General features: G+C 41.0%; 6 protein-coding genes across 6 annotated transcripts; 2 read left to right on the top strand and 4 right to left on the bottom strand.

Annotated features, from left to right (window-relative positions):
• Window positions 1–345: 345 nt before the first annotated feature.
• Window positions 346–1,947, bottom strand: K444DRAFT_543839 (uncharacterized protein; the record flags this gene model as incomplete). The annotated part of the gene is made up of 1 exon (XM_024875996.1): window positions 346–1,947. The coding sequence occupies one exon, from the start codon at window positions 1,945–1,947 to the stop codon at window positions 346–348; it is 1,602 nt and encodes a 533-aa protein (XP_024728095.1).
• Window positions 1,948–2,453: 506 nt separating this feature from the next.
• On the top strand, window positions 2,454–4,233 carry K444DRAFT_620339 (NAD(P)-binding protein). Its single transcript, XM_024881686.1, has 6 exons — window positions 2,454–2,965; window positions 3,012–3,142; window positions 3,256–3,348; window positions 3,502–3,722; window positions 3,837–4,089; window positions 4,173–4,233. The coding sequence occupies exons 1-6, from the start codon at window positions 2,793–2,795 to the stop codon at window positions 4,211–4,213; spliced, it is 912 nt and encodes a 303-aa protein (XP_024728094.1). The 5' UTR covers window positions 2,454–2,792; the 3' UTR covers window positions 4,214–4,233.
• On the bottom strand, window positions 4,085–7,022 carry K444DRAFT_226417 (uncharacterized protein). The gene is made up of 7 exons (XM_024871190.1): window positions 6,919–7,022; window positions 6,186–6,862; window positions 5,812–6,133; window positions 5,400–5,744; window positions 5,219–5,287; window positions 4,931–5,081; window positions 4,085–4,802 (listed from the first exon to the last, which is right to left on the bottom strand). Exons 2-7 carry the CDS (start codon window positions 6,841–6,843, stop codon window positions 4,248–4,250), a joined length of 2,100 nt encoding a protein of 699 aa, XP_024728093.1. The 5' UTR covers window positions 6,844–6,862; window positions 6,919–7,022; the 3' UTR covers window positions 4,085–4,247.
• On the bottom strand, window positions 7,005–7,956 carry K444DRAFT_226517 (uncharacterized protein). The gene has a single exon (XM_024871191.1). It carries the CDS (start codon window positions 7,861–7,863, stop codon window positions 7,225–7,227), a length of 639 nt encoding a protein of 212 aa, XP_024728092.1. The 5' UTR covers window positions 7,864–7,956; the 3' UTR covers window positions 7,005–7,224.
• A 727-nt stretch (window positions 7,957–8,683) lies between these two features.
• On the bottom strand, window positions 8,684–9,916 carry K444DRAFT_544035 (Nucleotidylyl transferase; the record flags this gene model as incomplete). Its single annotated transcript, XM_024876022.1, has 1 exon — window positions 8,684–9,916. The coding sequence occupies one exon, from the start codon at window positions 9,914–9,916 to the stop codon at window positions 8,684–8,686; it is 1,233 nt and encodes a 410-aa protein (XP_024728091.1).
• Window positions 9,917–10,353: 437 nt separating this feature from the next.
• On the top strand, window positions 10,354–12,423 carry K444DRAFT_620332 (acyl-CoA dehydrogenase-like protein). The gene is made up of 10 exons (XM_024881685.1): window positions 10,354–10,609; window positions 10,729–10,745; window positions 10,799–11,034; window positions 11,156–11,184; window positions 11,234–11,563; window positions 11,615–11,961; window positions 12,013–12,067; window positions 12,117–12,144; window positions 12,199–12,224; window positions 12,277–12,423. Exons 1-10 carry the CDS (start codon window positions 10,465–10,467, stop codon window positions 12,381–12,383), a joined length of 1,320 nt encoding a protein of 439 aa, XP_024728090.1. The 5' UTR covers window positions 10,354–10,464; the 3' UTR covers window positions 12,384–12,423.
• Window positions 12,424–16,884: the final 4,461 nt, after the last annotated feature.

Genomic DNA, 16,884 nt, shown 5'->3' with positions numbered 1-16,884 from the left:
GACATCGGTGGAGTCTTTGGCGTTTGGGAAATTCTCGTGGCCTGCTCTAGGCTGGTTGACACCGGGGACGGCGAAAGGTGGTTCCTCTCCTCCATCGTACAGTACGACGAATCATAGCATTGAAGTGCACTAGAATCAATGAGATAAGGTCTTCGTGCAATGATGTGTATGTGTGCAGTATCCATCATCTCCATCTTGGTCCACCTCCATGCTTCACTCCTCCCGAGCCGGCCCGAACTTACCCGAAGTAGCGAGCATGGAGAAATTCACAAGTGCGCAAAAAGATGGTATAACAGCTGGATAACTTTGTTGGTTGAATCTAACGCTCTGGTATCATATGCTTCATCAAGGGGTATCATCAGGATCTCCACGATCGACTAAAAGCTCTGCGAGGTTGGGTCCATCGTCCTCACTGTCCTCCATTTCCGAGCTCTCACGTCTCTTCACTCCGTTGGTATTGCTCTCTTCTTCACACTGCTCATTCTCATTCTGCCCCAATACCCCACGCAGAATGGCCTCGCCCTCTTTGAAAGCCTCTAGCTCAGCTCCAACGGCACAGATTAGCAAGTTCCACCCCTTGTCTGCTGCAATACCAAGGGTGTCTCCCAACTTCGTAGTTACTCCTCCCATCTTTATTATTTGTTCTCGAAGCCTCTCAACATCCTGTACCTCATTGCTGTCCATCTGCTTCCGCAAATCATCTTCGAATTCCGTCACGATACCGATGCTCTCCTCCCAAAGCGTCGCACCCTCTTCTAAAGCTGCCTTCTCCTTTTGGGCCTCTTGCTTGCGGAGTTGAAGCTGCGTGACCTCTTTATTCCACCATTCCTTTGCCATGCCTAACGTCCTTCGACCTGGCGGCAGCGCCACGAATCCTTCCTCGTCTCCCATGACAATGGATACATGGATAGGTGGCCTCTTGAGAAACTCCTTGACTTCCATCTCGACGTCTCGTAATGCACCCCGATAACTGCTGAGTCTTGCTTCCCGCTTGTTAACAGTCTCATTAATCCTTTCCCCTAGCCATCGCTTCCTGGCCTTCATTTGCGCGAGCCTGTCTTCCATTTCCCGAATCTCATTCTCCACAGCCCTCTCCTCAGTCTTCAACTCCTCAATCTCCCTGCCTTCTTCTCCACCTCCTTCTCCCTCCCCAGATATTGACCCTCCAAGCCCACTGTACTCGCTGAGTTGGTTCTTCGCTCCCTCAATCTTCTGCTCGTAGACCTCAACATGCCCGAGAACCTCATTCCTTCGTACAATTTCGCCGTGTAAAACCCCCTCTTCTTCCCTCTTTATCGAAATCAACTCCTCCATATCCCTCAACATGCCCCTCCTCGCACCTCTTAGTCCTACAGCCCTTCGTTTCGGTTGTCTTACTGGCACTATCCCTCCAATATTGCCCCGACTAGAACTCCTTTGTAAAGACCTTGTAGTTGGCGTGCTACTCCCTGCATCTGAGCTCGCATCTCCTCCAACATCTCCTCCAAAACCTTGTAACAGTCCTGCAGATTGCGCATCTAGAAGGACTTGCAGGTGATTCTGTATGGCTTTCTCGGTCCGTCCTAAGGCCAGCAAAGGGTCGATCCCACCACTTCCTCTTCGGATCCGGGGGCTTGAACTTCGTCCTAGGAAAGAGCTCTCCGAGCTATTCTTCGGACCATCTGGGATGCCATGTTGGCGAGGTGGAAAGCATACGCTGCTAGCGATCGGCGGAGGGGGGGCTGCGAATTGTATTCTTCGAGCTTTCGTTCTGGGAGGGGATGGGGAGACACTGAGCCTATTCAGCTCGTTTTGAGCGCGATAAAATGACGGCGGCGGAGAAAGGGATGCTTGACGACTACTGGCTTCTCGGGGCGAGAGATCCTCAAGAGAGACAGAGTCGTTGTGCTGTGGGAGAAGAGGACTGTTGTCCCGTGACGACCGGGAGAAGAACGATGATCTCGACATCCTTCTTTCCAGGTGCGTTTGAGGGGATCCGAGATGGATCTGTGGGTGGAAAGTAAGAAATGAAGCAACTGCTTCGAGGCTTTCAGACCATGGTGTTGTCATTTAGATCAGGCGCATATCGTAGATTTCGTAGGAACATTTGTGAAATGGGATGCAGAACGGTAGTTCCCGGATTAGGTAGACGGCCGTTCACATGCTTGCATAACGAGGTCATTTGCTCTGGCTCAACGTAAGACATGGAATCTGGATCAGGTGGCCCTGTATAGGTCCAAGAGGAAACTGGACTGTAGGTGGGTGAACGAAAACAAAGAAAAGCCCAGGCTGGTGATTTTCTTGTCCTTCCTTTTGTCACCTCGGCTTAGTTTCCCAACTCCCATCGTTTAACCTTCCCGGTCGAAGAGGTTGGTGGGGAAAGCTTGACGAAGTTCCGTGGGGCAGCTCGGTCTTCACTGCGCGCCACAGACGTCCGAAAATGTATAAATATGAAAGACTTTACATTTTCAAACCACTTTCCCAGCTAACGTTACACGTTGATTTTCTCGTGTTAGAACTATCCATTGGCAATATCTACGAATTTTCCACTGTTCGGTAAATCTTTCTATGCACAGTCAACGGATCTGCCCAGTGAAACCGCCGGCAACCTCTACATGAAGTTGGGCGTCTCTAATACATGCAGCCAGACGGAGCAATCCTTAAATCGTTCTAGGTTCTCTGCGCCCTAATTCGAGCTTTAGTCCAATACTATCGGAACCACCCGTTCTCTATTGACAATAAGAGCATCGTGAACAGCCCGAATTTAGTCACGGAATACTCTCAACCCTTCGTAAACAGATATTCCAACAATTATGCAGTCAGCAACCACGACAGACCGAGACTCTTTGACATCAAGAATCCTGCCTCAAATGACCCTAAGCAAAGGTGATGAAACATCTTCAACTGGTCCACCTGCACTTCCATCCGACAACCTCAGTGCTGAGAAAAGCGCCGCAAAGAGGTTTGAAGTGGAAGGAAACGCCATGTGAGTGGTCTCTCTACGAACCAAACCATCGCTGATGATTTTGCAGAATAACTGGCGGAGGAGGGGCCCTTGGATTCGCAGCGTTGAAGGCTCTCTTGGAACATGGTCTCTCGGGTGTCATGATTTTTGACGTCAACTTAACTCAAGCGCAGCCCAAAATCGATAAGTTGCAGAAGGGTATGTTTTGTGAGAGTTCTTCTTGTTTCCACCTGTCTTTTGGCTTTCTTCTAAGATAATCTTCCAGTCGATCCCGAAACGATCTTCATGTGATTACTGACTATGGTACCCAGAATTTCCAGCCTGCCAAATCCATTCGAAACGAGTTGACATCACTGATGATTTGGCAGTTGCTAAAGCAGTTGAAGAAACAGGAAATCTCCTGGGTAGGTTTAATTTTCGAAGCAACTCTTCCTACTTCAAATATCGTTGGCTTCTTCGGTGTCATCAGACATGTGTAAGGACTGAACGGACTTACAAGACAGGGCGTCCCAGTCGGCATTCATCCACTCAGGCATACTGATTCTGACTGATGATAGGCTCCGTGGATCACCTTCTCTGCTTCGCTGGGGTCGTCGGCTGTCAACATGCCCTCGATATGACCGCTGCTGAATGGCGCAGGGTGCTCGATATCAACACGACTGGAGGATTCCTTTGTGCCCAGGCTGTAGCAAAGCAGATGGTTCAGCAAGGTCATGGCGGGAGCATTATTTTTGTAGCTTCGATTTCTGGCCACCGAGTCAATTGGCCCCAGCCACAAGTAGGTCCCCTCAGAGTATCAATTCCTTTTGTAGACATGTCCAACAGCTCTTGGGACAATCTACTCCCGAAAATACCCGAAAGACGTATGCTGACCCGAATTTCTTGAGAATAGGTAGCTTACAACGTGAGCAAAAGTGCTTTGTTGACATTGAAGAGTTGTTTGGCGGCCGAATGGGCAAGGTACGGAATCAGAGTTAATTCGCTCTCCCCGGGGTATATGGACACGATATTGAATGAAGGAGAGGGAATTGCAGAGGCACGAAAGATATGGGCAGATAGGAACCCTTTGGGGAGAATGGGAACGCCGAATGAGCTGACAGGTACCGTTGTGTTGCTCTCGAGCATGCAAGCTACATACATCAACGGTATGACCCCCGGACTAAACAAGTCTCGTGCAATGCATCCTCCCCATCCTTGTGGCAAACTTGCTGACGGTATATCAATTCAGGAACGGATATTGTTGTGGATGGAGGTCAGATACTTTTCTGACGGTGACGAGTGATGACGAGTGTTGAATTCCAATTTAGGAGTCTTCGGATATTGGTGGGTCATGTGATGGGCAGTGTTTGACAACCCACTTCTGCCATTTCTGCCACTGGGGTTTCGTTACTGCCCTGCCGTCATCGTGCAAATCATTCCAACCAAACCCATTTGCGCACTCGCAGTGGAGCGGTGCACTCTCGACGGTAGAGATATTCTGAAACTCTCGCGCAAGATCGCTCTCATTTTCGTCGACTTCATCGTGGCTTTCATGGCTTTCGTGACTTTCATCGGTTGACTCATCCAGCTCATCCTGCTCATCCTGCTCATCCTCATTCTGCTCGCCTAGAACGGTGTTGCTCGCACTTTGATCCGAGTCCTCGTCGTCTTCGCTCCCGTCTTCAACTTCATCATTCGACTCGCTCCAGGTGTCAGCAGAAAGTTCATCAATATCGCTGTCTTCATCGCTGTCCTCATCGCTAATGGTGTTATTCTGAGCGGGTCCATTCACAAAGTGCATGCCATTCGCAGCATCGGTGTCATCCTCATAGTCGATGCCGCGGAGACTAACATAATCTTTTGGTCTAATTTCGAGACGCTGGGTGATGGAGGAGTCAGCAGGTTTTTGACAAGAAATGCTTCGGGAAATCTGGGACAATGCCAATTCCCGTGCGAGAATCATGAGAGGTCTAGAAATAAGAAGTGAATCTCTCTCCCCACACCTACTATAAATTGGAGCACCTGTCGCCAGCTGCAGTCATTCACCGGAACACGTCTGAGTAGAATATGCCTCAATCGCAAACTTCTGAGGGTCTTTTTGTGTCTCTTTAACAAGTCCAATAACTCATCGCCATTCAATTGCCACATGTGCAAGCCACTGCATGTTCGCCGGATTAGTGAATTTATCCCACCAGAACAATATTAAGAGCAGGACAAAGGGGATGGACTGTGATTGAATAAGTGGAACGGGAAAATTCGTAGGCCACTGTTTCTTAGGCTGGAGACTCTGCTTACATATGCTCTAGCTTCCTGAAGTGCACATTATGGAAAACATCCCTGAGGGGAATTGAAACTGGTCGAGTGCTAATAAGTGAGATGATCAGTTCATCATATTCAGCTCGCAGATAGCCCAAAGAACCTAAATAGAGGTGCTTCAAAGCCGGTTTTCGCACTTTGGGGCAGAAGGGGCTCTTACAAACCGATATGCAGAATCCGGAGAGAGTCCAGGGCGGCGCTGAAAACCACTTGGAAAAGCCCTGATAACTGTGACATCTTTTGGTCCAAACTGACAGCGACATCAGTTTGTCGAAATTCAAATTCCAAGGCGACCACCCGGTGAGCAATGCTTGATATCGTCCTTCGTAAGCCTGGGGTAACTAGAACTGGTGTTCGAGGGTCCATGAATCGGCTCGAAAATCGATCAACACCAGAATGAGATTGCTGAATCGCCAAAGCCAATGTGGTGGCGGCATGCTCGTAAGCGCATTTCCATTCAACGGGCCTGAATTCAGTTTCAACGTCTGGATGTGCCCTTAGGTACCTGATGGTCTCGGAGTCAGCACAAAGCGTCCGAGAGAGGTAATATGGTCTTAAGAATCTACACCTACTTGTCCCACTTATCGTTTGCATCCACAACTTTCATTAGTCGTAGCTGGTGAAGATTCTTGAACCGCGTCAAGGCATACACAAGAGTCTTGACGTCTATCTTTTGCTCAATGATCTCTTGCTGCTGCTGAGCCTTCTTAAGTGCAATTTGGAGTTGCACTTCGTCTGCCTCGCCACGCCGTAATGCGGTGCGGAGTTCTTGAGCCGTTGGCTGCTGCCGGTCGACCGGGGTCCGTCTTCCTTGTGCCCTAAGAGCCAGTTTCTGCCTTGAGTCCTCGACACTCGCTCGTGCCTCTCCTATCTTGCGTTCGAGAGTTCTCACATCTGCAGACAGAAATGTCAGCATAGTGAAGCCCCGTAGCATGTTATCGTTTACCTGAAGGGTAAAAGCGAGGAATCATATATGAAAACTGTTGCACAAAGCCACGGAATTTTTCCCTCTCTGCAATCTCTCGCAATGTGCTGAAGCCATCAGAAGAGAACCGAATCCGGACTCGGAGGAGTAGACGTGGAACGCCAATTGCTGCAAATCTATGGCAGACCAATCTAAATTGCCGTATCTGAGTTGAATCTTTGGGTAGGGAAGCCGCTGTTGAAGAAAAGCTGTCCACACTTAGGCTCGCTCGTTCGTTGATAGCTAACAATTTCCCAGGTTTGACCGTCAGATGTTCCAAGATAGCGAATAGCATTTCCTTGGGAAGTCTGGTGAGTGGGCGGTTATCATGATTGTAGTCTTGATACCATTTACCGAGTTGTTTGTTGTGGGCTTTGTTCTTTTCGTCCGTGTTTTCGTCACGATATTCGTTGATTATGGCAAAGTCGAAGAACTCCTTCAGAAGGTGTGTGTTGACCACCACAGCGAAGTTGAGAATGCTTCTCAATGTATCGCTAGGCCGAGACACGGATATACGTCTCGGGGCTAGGGAGCCTTGTGGATGAGGCATGAGAGTGAGGCCCTTTTCGTCGCCAGCCAGATGCAATAAGATCCGGTCCAGGATTTTCCGCTCCCGCAGGGCAATCATTGCACTCGCCATCTTCAGCTGATGTACTCTTCTGCTAGAACCAGCACGTTAAATCCATCTGTGTAGATCACCATCAGGTTGACACACCATCTGCTTCAAGGAATGCTGTGTCCTCAAGGAAGGGGATGTCGCTCGGGGCACAATATCATGAAAAACGGTGACAACGGAAGGCACGCGGAGGCTCGAGAAGTGCCAGCACACATGGGTAAATAAGGGTCACGCATTCTGACGTGTTTATGCATCCGGCAAGAACTGGAATGGCACTCTCTGGCCGATGTGTGAGGACAGGCTGCAGTGCCTTGGTCATTCGCCGAGATGCGTTTGCTCTGCATTCAAAACGGCCTCCTACAGCAGCACTGCACGAATCAAGGGCGACGGAGGTTGGTAGCGTGCTCAGTAGCGTTCCGAGTTCTCGGTGCGGAAAATGATCATGTGAGCTGCAGGCTTCCCGCGCGAAGGTGTTGGATTCGACACGATACTGCTCGGTGCTGCTGGGTGCAGGAAAGGGCTTCGTGGCAGCGAATCGTCGAGAGGGGGGGGGGTGGGCGTCCGCTCTGCAAGGCGGCCTGCGGTCGCCGCCCTCGTAGCGAATCGCACCCGCACTGCGGCAGAAGTGCCTTCCGGGCGAGCAAACACGGCTTGGCATCGGCCTATCCTGGCGGGGCAGGACAGCAGCAGCAGGACAGCAGGACAGCAGAACGGCACAGCACCCTCTCTCTCTCTCTCCTCCACGGACATGATCGCGCAAAAGAGCGAGGAGGGCTGCCGGGCCAGGATGCTGGGGGGTGAGGATGCTGATGCCGAAGCTGGTGCTGATGCCGAAGCTGATGCTGATGCGGATGCGGATGCTGATGCTGGTGCTCGTGCTGGTGGTGCTGGTGCTGATGCTGATGGCTGATGCTGCACAGCAGACGCCAATAACGGTTTGGCGAGGGCGGAAGAGGGGTCGGGCCCAGCATCGATGAATAATCGATGGAATGATTGGGCTGCGTCGGCCTCTCGCTGGGCGCTTAATTGATGTCGCCCCCGCATGGCGCGTGTCGTGCTGGACGCGTCTCTCCCGTCCACCCCTGCGTTGGAGCTGGAACTCTTCGCCCAGCAGGTCTCGGGGCCAGGTCAGCCAGCTAGCTAGCTACCCGCGACCGGGAACGGGTCGGCACGCCGATCTGGTGGATGTGCGTGCGTCTTCTGATTCTTCATCGTCTGCCCGCCCGCCTGCTCACGATACAGCACAGCACAGGAGTTGAGTGAATGAATGACACGCCAAATGCACATGCAAAGATCTTCCCGAATCACCCGCTTGGCTGTGCCCCGAGAAACCCCCTTCCCCCCCCCTCCCCCCCTCCCCCCAACAGGCCGCAAGGATGCTTTGCATATGGATGCAGGACTGTGATAGCGCAGGCAGCTAGCTTGTGACCGCTACGATGCATCCACATGTGCTCCCCCATTCTCTGCCGGGCCGCTAGTCCGCTCTCGTAAGAGGCAGGTAGCTCCTCCTGCCTGGCCGAACCAGATCCTAGCTTGCATGTGCACTCCTCGACCTGCTGAAAATCCACTTATGCTGTGGTACATGTGTCGTGATATTGAGTGCGTTCCCGGAACGTAGTCAGGGGAAAGGGTGAGCACTACGGTATCTCATTTACTCCCGACCCCTGGCGTTTTGTTCCCGACTCCGTATTCGAGAAGTCAGTGACTTTTGTGGCATCCGTGGCCGACTAAGGCTGATCCCCAGTGTCTAAATCCCGCAAAGTGCAAGAGCATGTGAAGCACAATGAAGGAGCGGAAGGAGTCCCTTGTTACAACTGCTCTGCATATGCAATGTTTTCAAGGATCATTTGCCCTGCCCATGTTTTCAAAGGGAAGAAGTAAGGGCAATCTCTGCTCTGCGTTTCCGTATTGCCGTGCTGCTGATCTTCGACGCAAAATTTTCAGTCTGGCTTGCCCCTTGTTCGGTCTCCCCAGCATTCAAAACGTCAACCTCGAAGACATCCAGATGTTTCCATCCTTTCTCTGCTCTCTTATCGTTCACCGCCTTACCACCAGACCTTGTCTCCCCTGATACTACAAGTGCAGTAACGCTCTCATCGGTAATGGTAGGTCCGAATGGGTCTTGTATCTCGACACATTCAATGACAATGGAGCAATTTTTGAGCCTCGTATGGACTGAACGGCCGTTCGGAATTGGTTCGTCGAATGAAAGCGTTTCGATTTCTGCTTCTCGACTCCCACGAGCGAATTGCAGTACCGAGAGTAAGAAGTCAACAACGTCTTCCTGCCGCTGGGCCCAACTTCTTAGATACTCGACATATTTCTTGTTTTTCAAGAGCTCATCGCCAGTTATACCAACAATGAGCCTTCTATAGGGTGCCGAGGAGGATCTAGCTGGTTGGAGGAGCAACGCCGTCGCTGTAAGCAACAGCTTATGTCCAGCATGAAGATGATCAAAAGTTCCTCCCACAATTACAACATTGTGTGTATTGGCCGAGGCCGGTTTTCTTGTCACCTGTTCAGTCTCTCTCTGGATCAAGCTCACTCCACCGGCAACAGGCCTCACGTGACCACACAGCGATGGACTATGTTGGTTTGCAAGCTTCAAGTAGCTGGCGAATATCTTCTGGCCTTCTTCTCCGTCCACGGAGAATACAATGTTCCACCGGCGCCGTGTGACTGCAAGAGTTGGAAGGTCGACAATGGGTCCAGCCACAAATGGATCAGGCCTAAGCTCGCCTTCCTCTTCAAAGTGCCGTGACCCATCGTAGTCTAGCAAGAGGATACGGGCATCTATAGATCCAGGAGTATCGGACTCCACATCAACACCCAGATTGGCGCACACGGTGCACACCAAACTATAGAGGCCAGCCAGGGATCGCTGGAGCTCTGTATAGATCTGACATCTTGGTGCTTGAAGTTGAGCATGAACGGCCGGGCACGGTAATACAATAATCAGCTGGGTACTTGTTGGAAGCACTTTCAAGGTGGAAACGACAGCGACAAGTGATGGACGGTAAGCTGCCGAGAGCGATGCCGAGGTGATCGGAACAGGAGGCGGAGGGAGAAGCAGAAGAGACGGCAAAAGGTTCGGCATTTTGAGATGTTGCGCTCTTCTCTATAACTTGATTTGGCGTGGCGAGTGGCAAGTCAAGTATGGACGTAGGATAGGGAAAATCAGATGCTGGCTTGGATGCGAGACACTGACGTTGTTCCCGACGCGAGTGCTCCCTGAGAATCTGTAGAATGCTCCTAAGCGAATCGGGGCACGGACTCTGCGTAGCCTGACGTTCCAGGCTCAAATCAGAGACATCAACGAGGTCGACTTGCAAATTCTGTACGATATATGTGGGGAAATAATGACAATCTATAGTAAATGCAGGGAGCACTTAGAAAGGCTTCCAAAATCCTGCATTTTGTGCTTTTGTACTTTGATACTTTGATATTTTGATACAGTATTCCGTTCGTCTGACAGCCGCAAATGAACCGAGGTACCATGCCCCGCACTCCATGCTTCTGCACCCGCATTCAAAACTCCAACATCACCCTAATAACATTTTAATGATACGACCTCCGCCACTGGCTCTACAGTGACTGTTGCATTAGCAATCCTTCCTTACAGAATAAGTTCCTCGCTACCGCAACATGCCTCCCAACCCAGCTCTTGGGGCGATGAGCTTCTCAATTCCGCCAGATCTTGTGGCATACCTTCAGGAGATTGACCATTTTATAGACACTAAAATTGCGCCATTGCAAGCATCCGATGACAATAACCGATTTTTCGATCACCGTAACTAACCTATTTCTTTGTCCTATATATCCCGAGCTCCTTACCTCACTCGTCGGGAGGATGTTTTAAGCACCCTGCTCTTTCGTCCCTAAAGAAATACGTTGCTAATTCATTGGTAGGCCGGGAACATGCTAGGGTAGTGCAAAACTTCCTTGCATACATACATCCTCCTTCTGACCCATTCAACAGACCGATTGGGATCATCACGGTCTACCGCGTGACGATTGGGAAGAGCTTTTAGCTCAGGCTCGCAGATTAGCTGACGAGGCGGGTTTCTATCGTTTCTGTTTGCCAGAGGAATTCGGTGGTAGAAACGGGGGGAATCTATGGATGGCTGCCATTCGAATGCATCTGGCAAAGAAGGGGCTGGGCCTGTTCAACGACTTGCAGAACGAACATAGCATCGTTGGGAACTTTCCAGACATGTGGGTATAGGGGGAGAAACTCCTTTCTTATTTGTAATTGTCTCGTGATTTACTCTTCGAGGCAATCTCCAAGCTCCTTCAAGAATCTGTATCGAGCAATTACTAATCCTCCGTCACCCAGACTTATGGTGAAAGAATTCGGTACTCAAGGCATGAACCTTATAGTATCCGATCTTGATTTTGTGTTAACTCAAAATAGAGCAGAAAAGAGAGTTCATTCAGGGGAGACTTGATGAAAAGATTTCTTTCGCGTTCGGTCTAACAGAGCCCAATCACGGATCCGATGCAACTCATATGTTCACTCATGCTGCTCAAACCACGAGAAACGGTACGAACGGATGGGTGATAAATGGAGGGAAGATGTGGATTAGCGGCATGCACAGAGCAACACATTGCTTAGTTTTTGCCAGAACACACGGGAAGGCCGGCGATGCAATTGGTATTACAGCTTTCTTTGTTCCCAAGGGTACTCCGGGTTTCATAATCGAGTCCTATGAATGGACATTCAACATGCCTACAGATCACGCAAGTAAGAATCATTTCCAGCTTCCCTATACTGAACGCTCAATCGGTGATACAGCCTTGACCTTCACGGACGTCTTCGTGCCAGAGACTGCTGTCCTTGGCACCATCGACCACGGATTGGCAATTGCGCAGACGTTCGTACACGAGAATCGGCTTCGCCAAGCTGCTAGCTCACTTGGTGCTGCGGAATATTGCATCGAAGAGAGCATCAAATATGCAAGGAGGCGGAAGCCTTTCGGCAAGGAACTCTCCGCAAACCAGGGTATTCAGTTTCCAGTAGTTGAACTTGCAACGCAGGCAGAGATGTTGAAATTATTGATTTTGAAAACTGCCACTGAAATGGATGGTATGACGCAAAAGGAGATTGAACAAGATCTGGGCGACAAGGTGTCTATGTGCAATGTAAGCAGTCCTGGCTTCCGGGGGAGGGGGTCTGAAGCTGATTGGAAATAGTATTGGGGCAATAGGCTGTGCACGCAGGCCGCTGATCGAGCAATGCAGATTCATGGCAGGTCTAGATTCCGAGATCAATAGACCCAAGTTAACAAAATACACAGGTGGGATTGGTTACTCCAGACATAAATCGTGAGTGGTGTACAGTGTTCAATCGACTAGTGGTCTAATTAATAACTGTTACAGATTTGAGCATATATATCGGCATCATCGTGAGCGAAGGTACTCCTGCTTATACTAGGGCCGAGAACTAATATAGGACAGGCCGTTATCGCATTACCGAGGGCAGTGAGGAGATTCAAATGAGAAAGATCGCGGCATACTTATTTAGATATGTCGGCCCGAGAAAAGCTGAGCTGTCGAGGCTATAATTTATTATTAAAGTAAGGGGTTTTATATCTAAGAGCTAGTAAATATATAATTATATAAACTTTAAACCTTTTTAATATTTTAATACTCTCTAAATTTATATCTAAAGAATTTATTAATATATAATAAAGTAATAAAATTAATAAGATAAAAAATTACTAGTATTAAATTTAATATAAAACTAATTTTTATTTTTCTTATAAGATTTAAAAAAGCTTTCTTTTTTAAGATCTTGTTTTTAAAATATATTAATTATTAATATAATTATAATTATAGCTATAACTATTACTTCAAGAATTATATAACCTTATATTATATATATATTTTAATTAATAAAATAGTTCTAATTAAGTTTAGTAAATTTAGAAGAAAAAATATTAATATTATAATATATAATACTAGTAAGAATTAGATTAGAACTAGCTAGATATATAAAGTCAAAATTAGAAAATATAAATTAAAGTTATATATTATAAGCTTAAACTAATATATTGGCTTAAATATAGCCTATAATTATTTAGATTTAAAGCTTTTTTAGAATTTTCTTTTTTTCTTTAGTTTTAAATTATTAAAATAGAAATAATCTAATTATATTTTCTAGATTTTAAATCTTATATTTATAATAAAATTTAAAGCTTATTTATTTTTTAATTCTATAAAGAATTTAAATAATATTTATTTAATTAGTTTTTAATAAATATAAGTATAATATATTATAGCTATTTTTATATTAATTTACTAATATTAGAATAAAGAAAGCTTTAAAATAATTAAATAAAAAAGCTTTAGATTAATTAAGTATATAAATAAGCTAGTAGTTTTATTATTAAAAAGAATATAAAAAAGTAAGTTCCGAAATAATTAGGCAAATTAAAAGAAGTTATAATATAAAATATTATTAGTATATTACTAGAAAATAAACTAGAATCTTTTAAGAAATCTTTTAAGAAATCTAAATATTTTATTAATATTTATAATAAAAAATACTTTCTTTTAGAAAATAAAGAGAAAAAAGAATTTATTTTATTAAAAATAAAGTTCTAAGAATTATTCCGGAATTTAGAAGCTTTATATAAAGAAATTATTAAATTAATTCTAAAAATATATAATATTTTTATTTATAATATTATAAATCTAAAATCTAAAACCTAAAAAATAGAGTTAAATTATTTCTATTTTAATAATTTAAAGCTAATAAAAAGAAGAGAATTTTAAAGAAATCTCGAATCTAAATAATTATAAGCTATATATAAGTATTAATATAGCTATTTCTTTAGGAATTATATATATAGTTACGGGATATAGAATATAGAATATAGATAATAAGATATAAGTAATAAGATATAAAATACGAGATATAGTTATATAACCTTATATTCTATTAGTAATTCAACTAGTAAACTAGATCTTTTTAGGCTTAATAGATTTAGGAATTATATATTAATACTATAATATTATAATTCTTATTTCTAAATAAAAACTTTACTAATTATATATAAATAGTACTTCTATATCTATATAATAGTACTATATATTACTAGTAAACTAATACTAATTAGTTAGTACTTATAAATTAGAGAAAGACCTAGCTAATCGGAAAAGTATTTAATAGCCTAAAATAAGTAGTTTACTTCTAGTTAAAGAAAGGAATTATTATTAACTCCGGAAAAGTATTTAGTAGCCTAAAAAGAAAATACTAGCTTTTACTAATTAATAAGTAGTTAGCTATTTAATTATTTATCTATTTATTTAAACTTCTATTATCTTTTAAAATTAATTTCTTTTAGCCTTAGAACTACTTTTTTAGAAACTATCTTTTCTACTTATATAATACTTATATTTATAGAATTCTCTTTCCGAAATATATATTTTATATATATCCTTAAAGCTCTTTAATTACTACTTCGATTTTATTATTAAAATCGAGTTCTTTAAGCTTTAGATTCTTTCGGAATTATAATATTTCATTTCCTAAATTTCTTATTATAGATAAAATATTTAAGAGTAAAATATTTACTTTAATACCTTACTAGATATCTAGATATCTTTACTATCGAATTCTTTCTATAAACCTATTATAAATTACCTTACTTTTAAATACCTCTTATTATAAACTATATATATATACTAGAAAGAAACTAAACTTAATTTAGTATAGATAATAAAAAGAAAAAGAAGTTAATTAAGAAATAGAAAAATAGAATTAATACTAATAATATTATAAAAGTAGATTTTCGGAAATATCTAAATACTAAGTTATATTAGTATATCTTATATAAAACTTCTAATAAAAACCTATAGAATTTATTTAAAAATAACTTTAAGAACTTTAATAATACGAACTTTAGTTAATATAGCTATACTAAACTATAAATTCTTCGAAAATATCTTTAGTATAATAGTATCTATATTAAATAAAACCATATATATCTTACTATAATATAGTCTCTATTTAATATTCTTTAGAAAGAAATAATATATATTTAATATAAAGCTAATATTATTAAAAATAGTCTAATTAGAATAGATTTTCTAAAGAAATCTATTATATTAGTTTATTTTACTCTAAAAAGAATTAAATAAAAGGAAACCAAGTATTCTTAGTTAACTAGCTAGTTAAATTAAGGCATCTATTTATTTTTTCTAAATTAAAGTTATTTACTACTTTTATTTTTATTACTATTACTAGATTTATTATATCTGAAAAATCTCTAGTTAATTTCTATTATTATTACTAGAAAGCTTATTAGAGAAATAGTAAAGATATATATTAAGATATAGAAATATAATAGAACTAATAGTAGTTTTAACTAAAAACTTACTATTTTTCTAGATATTTATTAATATATAAAGCTTTTAGAAGAGATATTAGTAAGAGCTTTTCTTACTATATTAAAGAAACTAGTATAAGACTATTTCTATAATAACTAGCTCTTTTAATAAATATATAAAAAAGTTTATATAAATATTTATAGTTTCTTTAAAAGCTCTAGTTATTATTAATAAAATTTAGATAAATAAAATACTATTACTTTAGTAACTATAATAATAAAAGACTCTAAAAAAATAATATTTAAGCTTATCTAACTACTAATTAATAATCTATATAAATTATAATATAGCCTTATTTTTGCTTTATAAATTACTAAATTTCTATATAATAAAATTATTATTTCTTATTAAGGCTTACTAGTATACTAATATATAATCTCGAACTTTTCTAATAATCTCGATTAGCTTATTAATAGGCTCTAATTATCTATTACTATTTATTAAAAAAAATTAATATTTAGATTCTTTTTATAAATCGAAAATACTATTCTTAAAACTTTCTAAATTATTATTTATCCGGAAATTATTAATATAGATCTAGCTATAACTTCGAAATCTATAATAACTACTTTAAGTTCTATAATTATAATAATTATATTCCGAAATTATATTTTATATATAAAAGATCTAAATACTACTTATAAAAATATATATTAGAGAAATAAGAGATTTAAATACTACTTATAAAAATATATATTAGAGAAATAAGAGGCTAAGAAAGCTTAATTTAAGAATAGAAATATTTACTAATTTAGATTCCGAAATACCTATAACTTTTATAAATACTTTAATAATACTTATATATAATATATTACTGAATTTAAAAGAGAAAAGAATAATAAAAAGAATAAAAATAAACTAGTAAATAATACTTTTAAAGCCTTACTAGTAAAAACGAATAAAAGAAAGAAATATTACTTTAATTTCTATTTTACTTTTATTAAAAGCTTTCTAGCTACTTCTATAACTTCTGCTTTTACTATTTCTATAACTAATATTCTTATAAATAACCTTATATCTCTTTTCTTTATATACTAGATAATAAGTAAAAACTATATTTTAGAGTCTATTAAATAAATAAAAGATATCTAGATATTTATAATTAATAATATATTAAAATATAATATTTACTATTTTTATAAAGTTATAATTAATATTAGAGCCTTTAGATTCTTAATTACTAGTTTTAACTAATTTCAAGCTTTATAGTAAACTAATAATAGTATTTAACTTAATAAAACTACTAAAGATTAAATTAATATCTAGTTTAATATTAAATCTATATTCTTTATTAAATTTATAATAATAAGAATACTAATTAGATAAATATAATTCTATATTATATTTATAAAAAATTTATTTCTATTTAGCTTAACTAATATAAATAAGCTAGAAATCTACTTTAATAATTTTATTAATTATCTTATTATTTCTAATAAATACTTTATACTTATAGTATAATATTTTAAATACTTTTTTCTATTTTAGAATACTATTTTATAAAGCTTTATTTCCGAATTCTTTATTTATAATTCTTGCTTTTTTATAGAGATTAAATTATAATATCTATATTACTATTTTAATTATTTATTTATTAGTAAACTCCGAAATATACTAGAATAAGCAGGCTATAATATTAATATAAAAGCCTTTAAATACCTTATAAAGTAT

The sequence above is a fragment of the Hyaloscypha bicolor genome (assembly GCF_002865645.1).
Source record: "Hyaloscypha bicolor E unplaced genomic scaffold K444scaffold_182, whole genome shotgun sequence".
Lineage (NCBI taxonomy): Eukaryota > Fungi > Ascomycota > Leotiomycetes > Helotiales > Hyaloscyphaceae > Hyaloscypha > Hyaloscypha bicolor.
This window is presented reverse-complemented; position numbering and strand designations above follow the sequence as displayed.